The 21,690-nt window shown below is 32.0% G+C and overlaps 1 protein-coding gene and 1 pseudogene across 1 annotated transcript; both read left to right on the top strand.

The window, feature by feature from the left end:
* Positions 1 to 3,184: 3,184 nt before the first annotated feature.
* Positions 3,185 to 11,426, top strand: LOC106742069 (annotated as a pseudogene).
* A 3,043-nt stretch (positions 11,427 to 14,469) lies between these two features.
* Positions 14,470 to 19,425, top strand: LOC106742064 (odorant receptor 63a-like). The gene is made up of 6 exons (XM_014614663.1): positions 14,470 to 14,548; positions 15,013 to 15,493; positions 15,571 to 15,670; positions 15,848 to 15,970; positions 17,007 to 17,162; positions 19,343 to 19,425. The coding sequence occupies exons 1-6, from the start codon at positions 14,470 to 14,472 to the stop codon at positions 19,394 to 19,396; spliced, it is 993 nt and encodes a 330-aa protein (XP_014470149.1). The 3' UTR covers positions 19,397 to 19,425.
* The last annotated feature ends 2,265 nt before the right edge of the window (positions 19,426 to 21,690 follow it).

Genomic DNA, 21,690 nt, shown 5'->3' with positions numbered 1-21,690 from the left:
CAACGAAAGAATTTTATACTTATTTGTTTTTATTGTAAAAAATATTACAAAAGGTATTATATAAACATAATCTTAGTACCCAAATCAATGTAGAAGTAAGAAATCTAATAAAACATATTAAATTAACCCTTTTCCTCCCACATAACACAAATTTTTTTTAAACTTTCAACCTTATATCTTTTAACAAAAAAATCATATGAAAATTTATCAAACATCATTTCTTATAGATTTTGATTTCCTCCTTCGAATGCCGTTGAGAAATTTTACCCAAATCGTAAGCCGGAAAAGTTATAGGCCGCTTTTCCGAAAAATTCAGAAATTTTTCAAGGTTTTTTTTAATGTTTATTTTGAGTTGGAAAAAATTTGCACACGCCATCGCAATTACTATAAACGGTGTTATAGATGTCTGCTCTTTCAAACCCCGTTGAATTTTTTTTCAAAATGACGAAAATTTTTTCGAAATTCAAAATGGCGGACACAAATGTCCGAAAGGGAAAATTGTTGGTTTCAACTTTGCGAATTTTTTTCTCAAAAACTATTAAGTTTGGTGAAAAAATCCTAAAAACAAAAATGTCTTAAAATCAGTCAAAAAATACCCTCAAATTTTTTCATAACGGTTTTACAACATTTTTGAAAACATTTATTTTTTGCCTCTTCAGAAAAACTAACAATTATTCATAAAATTTTTTTTCTGTGTAACTATTTCATAAAAAAATAAATAAATCTAAACCAGCGTTTTTTGTCACGGATATCACGTCCTTTTGCCGATAAATTGTTTTCGTAATGTTTGTGTAAATAATAACTGAACAACGATTGCAAATGAAAAAATGTGAATTATTATTTTAAAATTTTCAAAGAGAAATGCACAAAAAATTCTAATAGGATTCAGATAACTGGAGAAGTATTGTACTATTATAGTTACTTTTAGTATATCAATTTTTTTTTTGTAAGATGTATCGAGAACACAAATATTATAATGAAAAATGTTCAACACCTAAATTTCTGCATCTAACTGCACAAGAGATTCCGATAGTATTTATAAAACTGAAAATCTAACGACTGAAAAAATTTAATAAAAAAAAAATTACAAAACGTNTATTTTGTCACGGATATCACGTCCTTTTGCCGACAAATTGTTTTCGTAATGTTTATGTAAATAATAACTGAACGACGATTGCAAATGAAAAAATGTGAATTATTATTTTAAAATTTTCAAAGAGAAATGCACAAAAAATTCTAATAGGATTCAGATAACTGGAGAAGTATTGTACTATTATAGTTACTTTTAGTATATCAATTTTTTTTTTGTAAGATGTATCGAGAACACAAATATTATAATGAAAAATGTTCAACACCTAAATTTCTGCATCTAACTGCACAAGAGATTCCGATAGTATTTATAAAACTGAAAATCTAACGACTGAAAAAATTTAATAAAAAAAAAATTACAAAACGTTTACAAAATTGAATATTTAACGATTTATCATAAACTATGGGGTTTGGTAAAAATTTTCTGAGGACAAAAATGTCTTAGAATCAATCGAAGAATACTCTCAAATTTTTTCAGAATTTTTAAAGATAATTTTTAGTTCTTTTGAAGAGGCAAAAAAAAGTTTTCAAAAATGTTGTAAAACCATTCTGAAAAAATTTGAGGGTATTTTTGACTGATTTTAAGACATTTTTGTTCTTAAAAATTTTTCACCAAACTTAATATTTTTTGAGAAAAAAAATTCGCAAAGTTGAAACAAACAATTTTCCCTTTCGGACGCCATTTTGTGTCCGCCATTTTGAATTTCGAAAAAAATCCAACGAGGTTTGAAAGAGCAGACATCTATAACACCGTTTATAGTGATTGCGATGGCGTGTGCAAATTTTTTCCAACTCAAAATAAACATTAACAAAAAAACCGTTAAAAATTTGTGAATTTTTCGGAAAAGCGGCCTATAACTTTTCCAGCTTACGATTTTGGAAAAATTTCTCAACGGCATTTGAAAGAGGAGGTCAAAATCTATAAGAAATGATGTTTGATAAATTTTCATATGATTTTTTCGTTAAAAGATATAAGGTTGAAAGTTTAAAAAAAATTTGTGTTATGTGGGAGGAAAAGGGTTAAGATCCATATTTAACAGAACACAGTGTAGCGGGAATTGAAAATGATTTAATTATGATATTGAAAGTATAAAATTAGACTTTTTAAGTTCAGTAATATATTTTTAGCGAAGAAATGAAGCGAATTCTTTCTTACGTAAGAATACGCAATAGTGCGCACATCAACTTATGGGATGGAAAGTGGCTCACATTATTATATGCACACTACTCAAATAGTCAATCAACCAGTTATTTTATCCTATATTAATTATATTTTTGTCGTCAGTTATATACGTCACCAAATAGTGGATATGACATATCAACTTTATTATCAGGCCTTTTAAAACCCAACATATACTTGGTTTTGCTGATAGCCCAAATATGACGTCCTCTTGACGTCTTCTTATTATTTGGGAAGTTAGAGGAACGATTCTAAAATATACCATTAAAGAATAATAATCAAACAATAGTTAACTTTTTTACGTCTGCGTGTGTTTACGCGCGAGAATTATATTTAAAATCGTGTTATGCATCACGATAACTAGCAGTTAAATAATATGTTATGGCAGGCCTCGGGAAGAAATGCAAATTTGGCCAGATTTCGGAGTGTACGCCCATTTCCCTTTTTGCCACCTGCAACATAAGAGGGCGGTCTGATAAGTAATAGGATTTACGCATGATGGCGCCACTGCAGCGAAACCAGTTTTACCATCATATAGCCTCATCTTTCAAACAATGCCTATCAAAATTTCAGCCGTATCCGTCCATTAATTTTTTGTTAGCAGCCGATTAAAGTGAACGCCTCAGCCATCGTCGTCAATATGGGAAAAGAGCAATATCGTTCGGTGATTCGTTTTCTTTATTTGGATAGGAAAACGTGTAAAGAAGTCCAAAATTGGAAGCCGTTTACGGGAGTGTCACTTTTTCGAGAAGCACTGTTTTTAGATGGTACGTCGAGTTTCGTCGTGGTCGCACATCCGTCTTTAATGATAACCGTCCTGGGCGGCTAGAAAAGGTTACTACCGATGGTTTTGTCGAAAAAGTGCACGATATCATATTGGGCGACCGTCGGGTAAAGGTGCGTGAGATAGCAGACATGGTAAAAATCTCGAAAGAACGTACAGGACATATCATACATGATATATTGCACATAAGAAAGCTATCGGCGCGATGGGTGCCGTGGTTGCTCACCATGGACCAAAAACGAAATCGAGTAGTTACTTCGAAGATGTTTCTGCGCAATCAGGCGGAGTTTTTGCGTCGTTTTATGACTGTAAATGAAACGTGGGTCCATCACTGTACATCAAAGACCAAACAGCAGTCTAAACAGACTTTATCTGGCGAAAGAGCTCCGAAGAAGGCCAAAACGGCCCCATCGGCCGGAAAAGTCATGGCTACGATATTCTGGGATTCGCGCGGTGTAATCCTCATCGATTATTTGGACAAGGGAAGATCTATCATGAGGCAATACTACAATGATTTGCTGGGACGATTCGACGTAGAACTGAAAAAGAAACGGCCTCATCTTGCAAAGAAGAAAGTCCTGTTCCATCACAACAATGCACCAGCACATTCATCCGCAAACGCTACAGCTAAACTGGTCGAATTGAGATACAAACTGCTCACCCATCCGCCGTATCCTCCAGATTTGGCCTCCAGCGACTTTTTCCTGTTTCCCAACATGAAAAAATGGTTTGCAGGGAAGAAATTCACGTCGAATTCGGAGGTCATCACTGAGGTAGATGCCATTTTGCAGAGTTTGAACAATCATATTTTTTAGAGGGTATTAAAAAATTACAGCACTGTTGAAAGAAGTGTATAGAAGTGAAAGGGGACTATGTTGAAAAATAAATCGAAATTTCTCCGAAATATTGCATTTTCATTTCCAATCCTACTACTTATCAGACCGCCTTTGTACTCGAGCGCATAATTGAACTCGCGACTCTCTGCTTCAGGAGCGGCCAAGTGTCATGAATAAATTGAGATAGGGCCTTCTGCCACACCAATGATGTGTGTAATATAATTATGCGAAAAAGTTATATATATGATCCTATGTTAAATACATCTCTTCTATTCCATTGCATATACATTTGACACGAGATGAGCGCTCGGTTGATATTTCGCAGGTGGCAAGGAGAAGAAATGGGCAAACACTCCGAAATCTAGGCGAAAGTTACATTTCTTGCCCGATTTATAGTAAAAAAATAATCTGCTTATCTCATTTTTACTTAAGTGATATTCTGATTTTGAGCAACAACTACAAATGAAGGGTAATAGTTGATTTTAATAAATATTCGGTATTAATAAATTAGTACCTTTACCGAATAACTAGTTTGTTTATTCCAAGAATAAGCGCCGTTTCCGCAACGACTAATTTAACGTATTGCAGTTACACGCACGTATATTTTCTTATCGATTTTCTTATCCGATAAGGTTTACAAAGGTACTCACAGATAGTAGCTATTGAATTCTCCCCGTACTAAGCAAGCGCAAAATCACGGCAGTTATGCATGATCGCAAGGAGCGACTCAGTGGAACAATTATATACAAATAACATATAACAAATAATTTCCGTTACGCAAACTTCAATGACTGTTAACGAAGGTAGACCAAGTCTTTGACAAAAGAACGAGAAAGTTATCGCCGTGATGTTCTATTAAAATTGCATAATCGCGCCGTGAATAACAAAATATTTAAAAAATATTGAGGAGAAAACATATTTTTTCCAATGTAAAAAACAGTTCACCGGATTGAAAATAAATATTTTTAAGATGATATTCTATTAAAATTGCATAATTGCGTGGTGAAATACTGATGCAATACAATGCAGTTTATATGATATCAAAAGTATCTTAATTCAAATTTTTCTTCTACATCTTTTTGAATTTCAAAGAAAATTAATTTATAAATTACTATAAATTAATTTATATAAATTATGCGTCATATATATAATAAATTTTGCGTCATGTCGAATGCAATAGAAAATTGAAAAAAATATCAATTATCGAAAATATTTATTTTTTATACTGTGAATTGTTCTTTACATTGACAAAAATCCTCCTCCAGGTTTTCTCCTCAATATTTTTTTAATATCTAGTTATTCTAAAAAAATTTACTGTATATTTACTTTTTTTACTTATATAGAAGGTGTTAAAGAGCAACATTTTTAAACGATTACATTTCGTAATTATTTAATATTATTTATCAAGTTTCTTTTTAAAGCAAGAAACACAAATAAAATTTGTACTTATATAACTGATGTTTGTGTTATATATAAAGAGGATTTTAATCTTTTCACTTCGTAACAGATCCTCCAAAAAATCATGTTTCGATACAACCAGACTATAGATCTGTTATAGAACTTTATGGTTCCACGAAAGTTTACGAAAGTTGTCATCGAAGTTTTTTTTAGCTTTATACACTAGCAAAAAATATTCGCTTTCAAGGTAGAGTTTCATTACAATGTTTCTGCGTTGTAAAGTTCGATATGTCGCAAAAAAAACAAGTGTTTGAAATGTTACCGTGAACGAATCGGCTTTAGTTTTCATGTAGAGTAACCAAATCAACAACTACAATACTTCGGAAAATAAAGAAATATTAAAAAAGAAACCATTATTTCCATAAAATTAACATTAAAAAGTTTATGTAATAATAAAGATAGCATTTAGCGAATAGAAATAGTATAATCAGTAAAATTGAACTTAAAATATTTTAAAACTTATCTTGAAATAATCATATTATGTTTGGATATTATTTCATAACACACACATATGTATCTAAAGTAAATATATACTCATATGATTTATATCACTTGTTAAACTGTTGTTATTTTAACAGTTTATTAATTGTTATACAACTTCAAGTTGGTGTAATAAAATGATATTTTCGTTCGAAATTTTGCTTTTATAGATTTGTATTACACGTTCGGTGTGAGTCGCCAATGTCTGCAACTATTAGGCATATGGCCTGATCTACATTCATCTTGGAATGACATTTGTCGTCCCAAATTAAAATTTATTGCTACAATATGTATTGTGACCATTTACTTGTACATATCGCAATTTGTAAATATGATACTTTCCTAGGGTAATGTGGCATTAATAGTGCAACATATCTCTTCCGTTAACTATGCTTTGTTGGCACTTTGCAAGCTGATTGCCACTCACTCACTATCACGGTAAAAGTAAATGACCGTTTTTCTTTCTCTCGCGGTAGTAAAAATAAATAAATATATGACCACTTCAAAAAATTATATCTATTAAATTTTTTTAACTTGTATGTAATATAATTAATATTTATCCGAAATAATTTCTCCAACTTATGACGAAAATTGTTTAATTATTTTTTATGCATATTTACTATAATTTAATAATTGATATTCGTATTAATAATCGGTCAGTCAAAAGGCTTGATCTAAAATTTTAATAAAATTTGACTGTATTATATTCAATGAATGTGGTTTATTTATCAACCAAATAATTTATATAGAGTAAGGTATAGGAACCCTGAAAAATCTCGAAAAATATAAGTTTTACAAAAAGTGTTTTATAAGGATAAAAGTTATAGAATTTAAAAAGATCTATTTATTGATCTAATCAGTTTGACTTTAGATGGCTCCGCCAAAGTCAGGACAAGGTTAAGTTGAACTTTTTAAATGTGATTCTTTATTTTGTATTGTATTCTTATAGCATTTGTTGACGTTTTTAGAACTTTCACTGTAATAAAGCTTTTTTTTGGTTAAGAATTTCATAAAATATTTTAAAATTTATCACGATACTTTTTAATATAAAATATAAAATATCTCGTAAAGGAAGGTGATTCGGCAATCTAAAACAAGGTCAGAAAAGGATCTGGCCGTCTAAGGCAAGATCGGAGAAGGATCCGGCCATTTAAGGCAAGATCGGAGAAAGATTCGGCCATTTAAGGCAAGGTCGGGGAAAGACCTTATATTTCATGTTTTATATTAAGAATTATCATGACAAATTTTAAAACATCTCTGGGAATTCTTAACTAAAAGAAGCTTTATTAGCATTCTGAAAACGTCTCAACAAGGGCTATAAGAATATATTAGGTAATATACAAGGGCTATAAGAATATATTAGGTAAACCGAAAAGTAATCAAAATTTTTTTTTGTTGGCGAAAAACATTTATTTATTAAAGAAATCCTACATTTTAATCAACAAAATAATTTCCTTCATTTTTTAACACTTTTTGTCAGTATATAGGCAGTTGTTCGATTCCTTTTTTAAAGAAATCCTTCGATTTTGCACTGAAAAACTTTTTCAAGTGCGTTTTCACTTTTTCAACATTGTTAAAGTTTTTACCTCTTAATGTACGTTCTAACGATCTGAAAAGGTAGTAATCCGACGGCGCGAGATCTGGTGAATAAGGTGGATGAGGTAAAAGTTCCAATTCAAACTCCCTAATTTTTTCCTGTGTTATTTTTGCAGCATGAGGCCTCGCGTTATCGTGTTGAAGGATTCTTTTGATGTAATTGACCAAAACAGATCGTTTTTTTAAGAGCTCTTGCTTCATTCGCTTGAGTTTATAATACACTGTCGCTGTAATGGTCTGACCAGGTTCAAGAAATTCATAGTGTATGATTCCTGAAAAATCCTACCACACACAAACAATGACCTTCTTTATTGTTAGTGATGGTTTAGGTGTCGGAATAGGTGCTTCTCTGGGAGAAAGCCATTGTTTTTTTCGTACAGGATTATTGTATAACACTCACTTCTCATCTCCAGTTACAATTCGTCGCAAAAACGGATCGGTTTCATACCGAGACAAAAAAGACGTGCAGATTGTACACCGTTGATAGAGTGCCATCTCTGTCAATTCATGAGGAACCCAAATTCCTTGCCTATACACTTTTCCTATGCGATGAAAATGATCCTGAACTGTAGACCATGGACAGCCGATCTTTAATGATAATTCCCTAATAGTTTGACGATGATCTGAATCCACCATCGCCCTCAGGATATCATCATCTAATTTTTGAAGTCGTCCCTTTCGTTCAACATCTTCGAGATTCCTATTTCCATTTTAAAACTTTTTAAATCATCTATGACACTTGTTTAGTTTTAGAACATCACCGTAAGTGTCGTTAATTTTTTTCACTGCTTCATTTGCCTTCAATCCCTGATCGAACAAAATTAGCATACAATGACGTAAATGTCCTTCTTCTATTGTTGGCCTTGTCATCTTCCCTCCTTATTAGAACAAAAATTTTTTAACCAAAAAATAGAATTTACAACCAAGTTTGACCGTAGCAACAAAACTTACGTGTTTACTGAATCGTGTCTCCACACAAACTGACTGTGAATGAACACATCGAAAAAATTTGGATTACTTTTCGGTTTACCTAATACAATAAAAAGTAAGAAGTCATGTCATTTTAAAAATTCAACTTGACATTATCCTGACTTTGACAACGCCATCCAAAGTCAAAGTGATAAGATTAATACATAGATATTTTTAAACTCTGCAACTTTTATCGGAAACACTTTTCTGTAAAACTTATATTTTTCGAGATTTTTTAGGGTTTCCATATTTTTTCTTTACCCTGTATGTAGTAGTCGTTGTTTATAATTTTCGTCAACATACAACACATGAATATTACTAAAATTGTTGCTCATGGTATATATATGTATTCAGAGGCAGATTTATATTGAAACTAGTGATGGCGAAGAGTATCACCGATTTTATAATACTTTATAAAAGTTTATTTTTATAAAAATACTATTAATTTATTTAAAAGTCGAACCGAACTTTATGACTAACCCAATACATCATCTCTAATCTGAAAGCACTTCGCATACTGATAACATCGGTTACATTTGACTGGACGGTTTCAAAACAAATTTGGGAACGAAAAACGATGTTGAAGATTGTCAAGCGTGGAAGAAGTCTTTTTCTTAGATGCTATATGAGCGTTTTGTGCGTAGCCATATTTTTCCTGTTCATCAGCTTCCTGAAATTCTATCGAAACTTGCATTAGCACGAATGGAAGCTCATTTATCAGTTCGATTATCTTTATAACACCCAGAAATGTCCAAACTACGAAATTACATATTTTATACAAATATTTGCCGTCTTGTTTGCGGTTCTTATCTGTTGTACTATTGACAGCTTCATCTCGATACTCTTATTGCACATGTGCGCGAAACTAATAAATTTACGAAAGACGCTCAATGAACTGGTCAAGAAATTAACCAAGCAATTTATATCCTGCTCAAGATTTAGGAAGGATGTAGCTGCTATCATTGCGCGGCATGAGAATCTCATCAGGTACTTCAGCGAAATTTGAGCTTATGATTTAATGCTGCATGGATTCAATCATACTGATTTTCAAGTACTGCTAAGACGATTGATGACTGCTATAGCATAGTGTTATTCATACACATGATATCCGCCACTTTTCAGTTGTGCTTTGAAACCTATCAAATTTTCATGGTAAATACATCTATTCGTTTCATCTTTAATCTTCATATATTTCAACGATTTTGAATGCACGCGATATGGTGTATGTTTCATGCTATATTTCCATAAAACTGTTTACAATTATATGCCTCTACCAAAATTGAAATCATTTTCTTTTAGTTAATGACGGACAAGAATGCTGATATCTCTATCCCCAAAATAGTTTTTCTTGTACTTTACACCACAATTGTGCTGACGCATTTATACTTTTATTGCTACTCAGCTGAAAGACTTTTGACGGAGGTAAACATCGAATTATATACTCTAATGACGACTTATGTAATACTGAAATTTCATTTTCAGAGTATTAATATAGTGTACGGTGTGTACGAATGCAAGTGGTACGATTTGCCGGTGAAAAGATTTGATGTTTATAATGTACCGATTTACGATTCCACTTATACTGACAGCAGGAAAATTCGGTACTTTTTCGTTAGAGATGTTCGGAGCGGTAAGATATCTGCGAAAAAACACATTATTTTCTATGTAACTTGTGTAAAGTGTAATGTTATTTATTTTAGGTTACATATTGGAAACTGTATGTATGCAGGGTGAGGCAATTTACTACTTTGAGAATATCTTCGAAAAATTTTATTAATGATTAGATAAAATAACATAAAAAAGCTTTATGTTTATAGAAAGTATTCGAAGTGATGAGTATTGATACCAATGCACACATATATATACGCGCGCGCGCGCATATACACACACACACACACACAAAATATTTCTGTTGAAAATGTGTTTTATATTTTTAATATACTCTTACATTTCGAAGATATTCAAAGTAGTAGTTACTGCCTTATATATATTTTTTCTGGATAGTAGTACATGTCAATTTTCTATTATTATTACTGCACGTAAAATAAAAATATGTTTGCTCCGTTGTACTACATGGGCTGAAAAGTCCCGGGATTTTTCAATAGGTGGCGTCACTAGAAAATGAACATGATTTATTTCGAGAGGTTCATCTGTCACTAGTTTATTTAGTCAAAACAATTGGTTTCTTTTCTATTGCAAATTACAAAAATGAAGTATTACATGATACTGTCGTACTTGCACCAAAGTGAATTTTATTCATTTTCCGAAATAATGAGAAAAATCAACACATGCAAAATGGACAAGAAGAAAATGATTTCTAGGACACGGAGTCAATTATTGATGATTGTAGATTTGTACAAAAATTTTCCGGATAGTTCACAATCGATTGTGAGATTGATTTTACTGTAACTAAAGTGATTGTTTTCTTTCGTGAACTTCTTAAATGTTTAATTGTGTTTTCATTATTTGTGCCTTTCCTTTTCATCTGCTAATGTAAATATGCCGGAAATATTGTAAATAACAAACTCAAATATAATAATAAAATTGTTATGTCCGGCACTCACGATCTCATATCCCGATTGATAACCGTAAAATAAGTAGATACATTTTTTAGACTTTTTTGGGAATGCAACGGCTCTTTTTATTGGGAACGCAACGGCTCTTTAACAGAACAGATGATTAATAAATAATCTCGTGATATCTTTTGATAGCACGAAAGCTCGTGGTATACTATGTTGTCTTCAGTCGTTGCTCTTGAAGATCCGTCTTCATGTATTGTTTATAGACACATGTACCCAGTCAATGCAATATTACAACTCGAACCGTGAAATGTCATGACGCACAGCAATATTATTAATGAATCGATATTTCTTTATAGAATAACATCTCGACTGTGGTCGAGAAACAAGCTGCCTTCGTAACAATTGATCAAATGCGATTGTGCGATTTTCGTTTTACTACTCACTCATATGCTTACACGAAAGGGTTTACTAATCTGCATGCTATAGTAGGGGTTGAATCCTTAGTGTACTGAGCAAGCGCGAAATCACGGCAATTCGGTACGAATAGTGAGGGGCGACTCAGTCAAAGTATAATTTCCGTTAAGCGAACTTCAATGGGTGTCAAGGAAGGTAAAACAACTTTTGGACAATAAAACGAGAAAAATATTATTGTGACGTCCTATTAAAATTGAATAATCGTAAAACATTTATGCAATGCAATGCAGTTCATGTGACACGAAAAGTGCATTAAGAGAAATTTTTCTCCTAGATTGAAATATAGAAGGAAGTTTAAAAATTAAAATAAATTATTTTTGCGTTATGTTAAATGTAATAGAAAATCAAAGTAAAATATTTTAATTATCGAATATTCATTTTCCACACGACGTGCTGTGCATTGGACGTGCTTTGCATCGGAAAACATTTTTTATTCTTAATACTTTCTTAATATTTTCGTTATTCAAGAAGAAAATTAACTTTACGTAACTTATTTTCTTTTCCTCTAGAGGGCCGATCATTTTTAACTTACTTTTCTTACTTACTTTAAAATTATTGAGAGTACAAATTAGTTCGGTCCGTTTTTTGTGGTAAAAAATACAATTATTTTACAACAAAATAAATGAACAGATTAATCAAAGTATTGTTCATTGCTGGCTACTACTTCTTTCCACCTCTCAGGCAATTTTTGAATTCCATCTCGAAAAAATGTCTCGTCTTTGAGGCGATCCAAGTTAGGAGCCAATTTTCGATTTCTGCGAAAGAAGTGAACCGGTGACTTGCCAAATCGTGCTGCATCCATCGGAACAACCAGTAATCAGAAGGAGCAAAGTCTGGCGAATTCGGCGGGTGCGGTAAAATATCCCACTTGAGCGTTTCCAAATAATATTTTACGACTTTTGCGACATGAGGCCGAGCGTTATCATCCAGAAGAATAACTTTGTCGTGTCTTTGCTCGTATTCCGGCCGTTTTTCTCGTAATGCACGGCTCAAACGAATCAATTATAGCCTATACCGATGGCCCGTAATGGAATCGCCAGGTTTGACTCGGATCTTTATCGAGTAATGTCTCCAATTCTTTGTCTTCGAATTTTTTGGCTGTCTAAAGCGAGGCTTGTTTTCAACACTGAAATCAACATTCTTGAAACGCCAAAACCATTCCCTACATGATTTATCAGTTGGAGCATTGTCACCATAAACTTCTACAAGCATTCGATGCGCTTCAGCTGCACTTTTCTCCCAATTAAAGCAGAAAACTAAAACCTCCCGCAAATGCTGCTTAGTTAACACAAAACTTGACATATTCAACACAGTAAAAAACAGGGGTTTTGTATGAAACTCAAAGCGATATAAACTGGATATTATTGACAGATGTCTAATCTCTCTGAAACCACCGAAATCAGCTGTCACTATGAAACATTTATAACAGCCAGAGACAACTTTTGAAAACGGACCGAACTAATTTGTACTCCCAATAATTAAAATTATTAGAATGCGATAGTTGCGAACGATTATATTCTGTGTATTTATTAATATTATTTATCAATATTATTTATTAAATATATCTCATATTTTTAAAGAAGGAAATATAAATAAATTTGATATTTATATAATTGTTGGTTGTGTTATATACAGAAAGATTTAGTCTTTCGCTTTGTAGTAAATGTTCGCGAAAAATCATGTTGCAATGCAACCAGTTTAGGGATTTGTCATAAAACTTTATGCCGCCGCGGAAGTTTGCCACAGTTGGCATCAAAGTTTCTTTTAGCTTTATATACGAGCAAAAAATATTCGCTTTCGAAGTAGAACTTCACTATAATGTTTCTACATATCAAAGTTCGATATGTCGCAAAAAACGAACGTTTATCGTGAATGAATCGGTCTTCGTTTTCATATAGAGTAACCAAATCATGAACTGATACTTAGGAAAATGAAGGGATAATAAAAACAGAAATCTTTTTCTCTCTAATATTATTTTTAGAAATTGTATGTAATTCCTAGGATAATATTCAGCGAATAGAAATAATAAAATTAATAAAATTCATTGAAATTGAAACACTCATATTGAGTGAGTGCAAAAGTTCATGCCAAATTCTAATAGATGTCATTAGGAGAGTTGTATGTGGCCATTGATTGTTATATATACGTATTGCGTGTCTACGAAGTGACATTTAATGGTCATTTGAGTGAAAGACTTGTGTATTTTGATTGATTTTGAACTGCTCCCCGTTAGCTAAATGATTAATTTTAAAAAATACTATCAACAATTAGACAATTTAAAGATAACAATCCAGGAGAAGTCTCCAACTTTGGCCAGTCGTAAGGAAGTCGTTTTTCATCACGACAACGCGAAACCACACACTGCAAAACAGACTTTGTATAAACTAAATGAATTGAAATGGGATATCATATTACCAGATTTTCTTGATATTACACCTTCAGATTATCGTTTATTTTGATCATTGCAAAACGATTTGAATGGAAAAAATTCTCATCTTTGGAGGCCATCAAAAACCATTTTTCTTCCTTCTTCAACACAAAATTGAGATCGTTTTATAATTGAGGCATCTGTATGCTACCAGAACATTTGAAAAAGATTGTAGAAAACAATGGCAATTACATTATTGATTAATAAAAAATTTTATATGCCAAATTACTGTTTGGGTTTAAATGATAAATCGGGCACAAACTTTTGCACTTACCTTAACTTGAACTTAAAATAATCATATTATATTCGAATTTTATTTTTATTGCTCATCGATATTAATATATATTCACTCGAGTTGTTTCGCTTTTTACAGTATTTCCTTTTTAAACAGATTATAAATTGTTATATAACTCTAAATTAATATAATTAGATGATATTTTCTTTTGAAATTTACTTTTGTAGATTTGCATTATACATTCTATTTGAATCACCAATGCTTGCGATTACTAGGCATATGGCCCGATTCATATTCATCTTTGAGTGACATTTGTCGGCCTAAGTTAGGATTCGTCATTGCAGTGTGTATTCTAAGCATTTACATGTTCATACCGCAACTTGTAAATGTGATACTTTCTTGGGGTAACGTGGCAATAATGGTGCAACACATCGCCACCGCTAATTATAGTTTGTTAGCACTTAGCAAGCTGATTGCCACTAAGTATTACGGCGAAAGTAAGTGATCGCTTTTATTGCAGTAAAAATAAATAAATATATGACTAATTAATTAGACCGTATTAATTATTGAAGCATTCCGAAAAATTATATCCGGTATAAGATTTCTTTAAACTGCGTGCGATATAATTAGCAGTCATCCGAAATAATTTCTCTAACTTTAAGCAATAATTTTTTATGCAAATTTAATACAATTTGACAACTAATATTCGTATTAATAATCGGTCAGTCAAAAAGCTTGATTTAAATTTTGACTTTATTGAATTCAATGACAATTGAATTAAAATTCTTACCAATGATGCATGCATGTGTTCAGAGGCAGATTTATTGAAAGCATTAATGATGGGAAACATCACAGATTTTATAATATTTAATTAAAGTTTATTTTATAAAATGATATAAATTTAAATGAAAGTTCGACCAACCTTTATAACTGACCCAATACATCATTTCTGATCTAAAAGCACTTCGCAAACTGATTACATTAGTCACCACCGATTGGACAACTTCGAAACAAACCTGGGAACGAAACACGATGTTGAAGATTGCCAAGCGTGGAAGAAATCTGTCTTTTAGATGTTATATATCCTCCATGGGCACTTTCCTGTTTTATCTGTTTGTTAATCTCCTGAAATTCTACCGAAACTTCCACCAGTCTGAACGGAAACTCGTTTATCAGTTCAATTATCCTTATAACATTCAGAAAAGTCCGAATTATGAAATTACGTTTTTTATACAACTGTGCGGTGCCTTGTATATGGGCCTAGTTCTCTGCTCTGTTGACAGCCTTATTTCGATACTTTTGTTGCACGTGTGCGCGCAGCTGATAAATCTAGGAAAAACGCTCAACGAACTGGTCGAGAAGCTAGCAAAACAATTTATATCCTGCTCAAGATTTAGGAAGGACCTGGCTGCGATTATCGAGCGGCACGAGAATCTCATCAGGTATTTTAGCAAAATTTCAGATTATAATTTAATACTGCAACGGATTTCAATACAATAGAATTATACTAATTTTTAAGGTCTGCTAAGACAATAGACGACTGCTATAGCACAGTATTATTCATACACATGATAGCCGCCACTTTCCAGTTGTGTTTTGAAACCTATCAAATTTTCATGGTAAATACTTCTATTCACTTCATCTATTCATTTCATCTTTAATCTTCATATATTTTCAATAAGTTGCATTATTGAGTGTGCCTGATATAAGTATGTTGATTCGCCCAATATTTCTACAAAACAGTTTACAATTATATGCTATCATATCTATTAAAATTGAAATCATGTTATTTTCAGTTAATGACGGATAAAAATGCGAATATTTCTGTTTTTAAAATGACTTTTCTTGTGCTTTATGCCACTGCTGTTTTGACGCATTTATACTTCTATTGCTACTCAGCTGAAAGACTTTTGACGGAGGTAAGTGTCGAATTATATAGATTGGTCTAATTTACAAGTATCTCACAGCTGCTGTGCTAGCGACAGACATTGATATATTGAATTTTGAACCTCGAACCTTGATTCTGTTGCTAAGTACAACAATTGTTATATACTTGTAAATCACTGTTATATATTTGTAAATCAGGTTATTATGAATAAAAAAATTCTTTATTATTTTAGAAACAACAGGCAATCTCTTGAGTTATTAATTAAAGAAGCCCTTATACATGGCCACTTTCAATAATTAATAACTCGATATTTTGTATGTTGTTTGCAAAATGGTACGTGATTTTTTCATTCATTTCAATCCGTTCTATGTGCTCATGAAATTTGTCCATTGAATTCTGTATACAGGTTGTTCCAAACCGTCTTTGTGAAGGTACACCAGATAAAACTGAGCAGAAAGTCATGTAACATTTTATAAAATTCGTAAAGTTAATGAGGAATTAATTATTTTGTCCGAGCTAATGAACGCGCAGGAAGCTGTAAGTTAGACTTTGTAATTTAGACTGTAAGTTAGACTTTGTAAGTTAGATTGTAAGTTAGACTCTGTATAAAGAAAAACAGCTTACTTACCACTTACTTCTGAAAATCTCCTAGCAACGATGAATATCAACTAAGAGCGAGAGGCGTATTTCTTTTCAGCATACAGGCTTGTGTCACATGCCGTTCGCTGTTTGCTGCATTATTCCGTTTTTAGAAATCAAGTTGATGCTCATCGTTGCTAGATTTTCGAAAATAAGCCATTTTTCTTTATACATGGTTTAGCCTACTTTTGGCAAACAACGTGCAAAATTTTAAATTATTAATTTAAAAAATGGCCATGTATAGGAGCTTCTTTAATTAATAATTAAATTCTCATTAACTACTGCGAATTTTACAAAATGATACATGACTTTTCAATTCAGTTTTACCCGTTTTATCTGCACATCATAAGAACAGTTTGGGATACTTTCTGTATAGATATATCCAAATGACGATTTGAAGTGAAGAGTGATTAAAATTTCAATTTCAGAGTATCAATATAGCGTACAGTGTGTACGAATGTAAATGGTACAATTTACCGGCAAAAGATGCGAAAGACTTGATGTTTATGATGCATCGATCTACGATACCACTTAGATTGACAGCTGGAAAATTCGCTATTTTTTCGTTAGAGATGTACGGAACGGTAAGATATTTGCAGAAGGAATACTTGAGTTTCCGTGCAAGGATGTTTTCTTTTTTAGTTTATATCCTAAGTTGCAATTTGACATCATTATGGTGTCATTTTAAAATTATTTCTCGTTCTATAACATCAATCGATTAAATAATGACATAAAAAATGTAATGACAAAAAGTGATGTTTTTGACAATATATTATCATAAATAAAAATAACATATTATTGTCATGCAATGAGCACGAGCATGGCATAGCAGATAGCGTACTGGTCTACTTTTGGTAGAAACCAAAATATTTACGCTCGTGTCTTCTCTCGGAAAGAAGCTGCAACTTTACCGAGAGTATCTTTGCCAAGAGAACCTCTTTAAATAATATGCTGTTCTGAATCGGCGTTAAACTGTAGGTTCTATACGCCTGTGTATAATTAGCGTGCATACTACAGGCAAATGAAAGAGGTCACCATGTCCGAATACGGGCAATGAGACTGAGAAGATTATTGTCATAAAAAATGCTTCATTTAAACATCATTTTTATTTTTATTTTCATTTAAAAACGTTATGACTACGTGCCTATTTAACGCAAAGATAACAAGTATACATCATTTTGACATCAAATACTAGGCATCTTAGTATAGAAAATTTTATTAATGACATTAAAAATTTCAAAAAGAGAGCATCTTTTCCGAATATATGTGCGTCATGATTGTTATTTTGTGAAGCATCATTGTCGGAAGTAATCAACAGTCATATTATACGAATAATCGGACATAAATGTGTCTAATTGAACATTTTTGATGTCACTATGCCTAAAGTATGGAACTACTTAATTAATCTTTTATACAAATGAAGTCGAGTAACCATCAAAATGATCAGCATATATGTCTTTTAAATGATATTATACTGATGTTATTATGTCACGTTTTTATAACGTAATATTTTGGAGACAAACTGTAGTGCTTCATTTTCAACATTGAAATCTAATGGTAATTTTTTTTCTTAATCGTTAATAATAGCTTTTTTTATTATATAGTTCTTATGTTCAACATATTTATGTTGTTTTGGACATATTTCATGAATGGCCGTATTTCATATTTCAGTACATATCTCATCTTATTGTAAACAAATTTGATGTAGGAAATGATCGCTCGACTATTTTCAATATTGCCAATAAATATAGTATTACAACATTTTTTGAATGACGCAATAATTTTGGGTATGGGAATAAATTTCCCCCCTTTCTTAATGAAAAAGAGGTATTTATTTTAACAAAACAATACAGAGTGAGTTCATTTAAAGTATGCTCCATTGGAAGCGACAACTTTCTCCCACCTTTTAGGTAATAAACGGATTCCTCGCAGGAAGAAATCTTGTTCTTTTGAAGCGATCCATTCATTAAGCCATTTTTTGATACCTTCATAAGAACTGAATTGCTCTCCAGAAAGGGCCGACTGCATGGACCGGAATAAATGGAAATCTGAAGGAACAACGTTCGGTGAATATTCTATTTTTCATTGCCAGTCACGATACGGTGCAGAAAACCCTTCCTTTGTTGTCGTTGAAGCAGCATTTCGCACGTGACCAAACATCTTTCTATGTCTCTCTCTTTCAATTTATATGGCACCCAATTTCCTTCTTTTTGCACCATTCCCATTGCGTGTAGACGTTTTCCAACAGTGGATTTATCAACATTTAATTCTTTTGAGAATTCATCGAGATTGACATGGATCTTTTTCGGGTAATATTTGCAATTCTGCATCTTCAAATTTTGTCCGTGCACCTTCGCGTTCTTTATCACGCACGTCGAAATCACTATTGTTAAATCCCCGAAACCATTCTTTACAAGTGGTATTCGGTGGAGCATGCTCACTGTAAATATCTACGAGCAAATGATGCGTTTCCGCAGCACTTTTCTTTAAAATAAAATAATAGAGTAAAATTTCCCGCAAATGTTGCTTTTTTTGAATAAATTCCGACATTTTCAACGCAAAAAAATGATTCTTGTTTACGCTTCGAACGAATGCCAACTACTGGGTTCAAAAGTTTGAACACAAATCTTTCAAGTACATGTATTGCCATTTTATCAAACACACAAGCAGTGCTATTAACGACATCTCTCTACAATGGGCGGAAACTTATTCCCATACCCAATATATTATAAGCATAAATAATAATATCGTTAAAACTCTTTAGCATCACTTATTCGAGTACGGTTCAAACTCAAGCAACGGAGACGATGTTCACTAGAAGGATGGATGATTGCGCACAGGATGTGGAAATGGACATACAATGAAACGTAAAAAGTTTTAGAAAAGAAATATCGAATTTTTTAATTCTATTTAATCTAAAGGTTGAAATTTTTTTAGTAAGTAAAAAATTAAAATTAAAAAGTAAAATTAAAAGTAAATTACATGTAATAATTCTTTTTTCAACCGAGCAGCGAAATTATTTTTATATTATTATTCATAATTATTTATAATAATTTATTATTACTTATTGTTAATTTATTATTTTATAATTATTATTTATTATTATATATACTCGACAAAATTGATAATTTTTACAAAACATCTCAGGCTGATAAATTTCATGCCATTTATCATTTATAATTTTATATATTTGATAAATTATTGGGAGTACAAATTAGTTCGGTCCGTTTTCAAAAGTTGTCTCTGGCTGTTATAAATGTTTCATAGTGACAGCTGATTTCGGTGGTTTCAGAGAGATTAGACATCTGTCAATAATATCCAGTTTATATCGCTTTGAGTTTCATACAAAACCCCTGTTTTTTACTGTGTTGAATATGTCAAGTTTTGTGTTAACTAAGCAGCATTTGCGGGAGGTTTTAGTTTTCTGCTTTAATTGGGAGAAAAGTGCAGCTGAAGCGCATCGAATGCTTGTAGAAGTTTATGGTGACAATGCTCCAACTGATAAATCATGTAGGGAATGGTTTTGGCGTTTCAAGAATGTTGATTTCAGTGTTGAAAACAAGCCTCGCTTTAGACAGCCAAAAAATTCGAAGACAAAGAATTGGAGACATTACTCGATAAAGATCCGAGTCAAACCTGGCGATTCCATTACGGGCCATCGGTATAGGCTATAATTGATTCGTTTGAGCCGTGCATTACGAGAAAAACGGCCGGAATACGAGCAAAGACACGACAAAGTTATTCTTCTGGATGATAACGCTCGGCCTCATGTCGCAAAAGTCGTAAAATATTATTTGGAAACGCTCAAGTGGGATATTTTACCGCACCCGCCGAATTCGCCAGACTTTGCTCCTTCTGATTACTGGTTGTTCCGATGGATGCAGCACGATTTGGCAAGTCACCGGTTCACTTCTTTCGCAGAAATCGAAAATTGGCTCCTAACTTGGATCGCCTCAAAGACGAGACATTTTTTCGAGATGGAATTCAAAAATTGCCTGAGAGGTGGAAAGAAGTAGTAGCCAGCAATGAACAATACTTTGATTAATCTGTTCATTTATTTTGTTGTAAAATAATTGTATTTTTTACCACAAAAAACGGACCGAACTAATTTGTACTCCCAATATGTATAAATGTCGTTATTTTGTCATCATAAGTAAGATGTCAATGATTTTAAGACTTTACACACTTTCGTACACTATGTTAAAGGTGATTTTTACATAATTGATGACTAAAAAAGTGACTATAAAAGACTTGATTATGATGTCGCCTTGCTACTTGGGATATTGGATATTAAATTTATGCAGAGTGCATAAGAAATAATAACTATTACCGTCTTGAATATGCTTGATAAATTAAAATATTTTATTAATGACTAGATAAAAGGCGAAGAAAGTTTATAATTATAGATGTTCGAAATAATGGCTATTGTATATGTGGTGTCAATATTAACTATATACTAATTACAGTATCTGTTATCACTTGAATTTCTGTTAAAAATTTTTTTCTTTTACTTTTAAATTTCGAAATTATTCAAAGTGGTAATATATATAGTTATTCCCTCACACTGTATATTTTTATTGTTCTAGACTGTATTGGATATCTATTATTGTTACTGCAAGTAAAATTAAAATAAAAGCACATTTGTTTCATTGTAGACGGTGAAAACATCAATAGGATACTTATCTGCGTTGCTGACAATGAGCGATTAAAAAAAATAATATTGAAAGTAACAACAGAAGAATTTGGCATTATTGATCACCAATTTTTAAATGAATGAACTTGTTTATATGCACTATATCTTATATGATTTGTATTAAAGAATTACACCTTTATATACAGAAGTAAAAATTATTTACTCCTAAAAAAATAAGATTATTTAATTGTCTATTCTTGCGTCATCTTTTAGTATATTAGTTAAATCAATCAAATTCTTTTTTGTCACAACCCAGCAAACATCTGTAAATATACTAACAACGTTATTATTACGTCATTATATTTGCTGGGAAGTTATTAAAATGAAGTGTTAGACAATATTGTAACACCTACACCAAGATGAAATTCTCATGAATAGCAAAATCGTGAAATCCGTACTGCGAAATAATGACAAGAGAC

This window comes from Dinoponera quadriceps, unplaced genomic scaffold (assembly GCF_001313825.1).
Source record: "Dinoponera quadriceps isolate SergipeBrazil2010 unplaced genomic scaffold, ASM131382v1 scaffold188, whole genome shotgun sequence".
Taxonomy (NCBI): domain Eukaryota; kingdom Metazoa; phylum Arthropoda; class Insecta; order Hymenoptera; family Formicidae; genus Dinoponera; species Dinoponera quadriceps.
The sequence above is the reverse complement of the archived record's forward strand: the minus strand, read 5'-3'. Positions and strand labels throughout refer to the sequence as shown.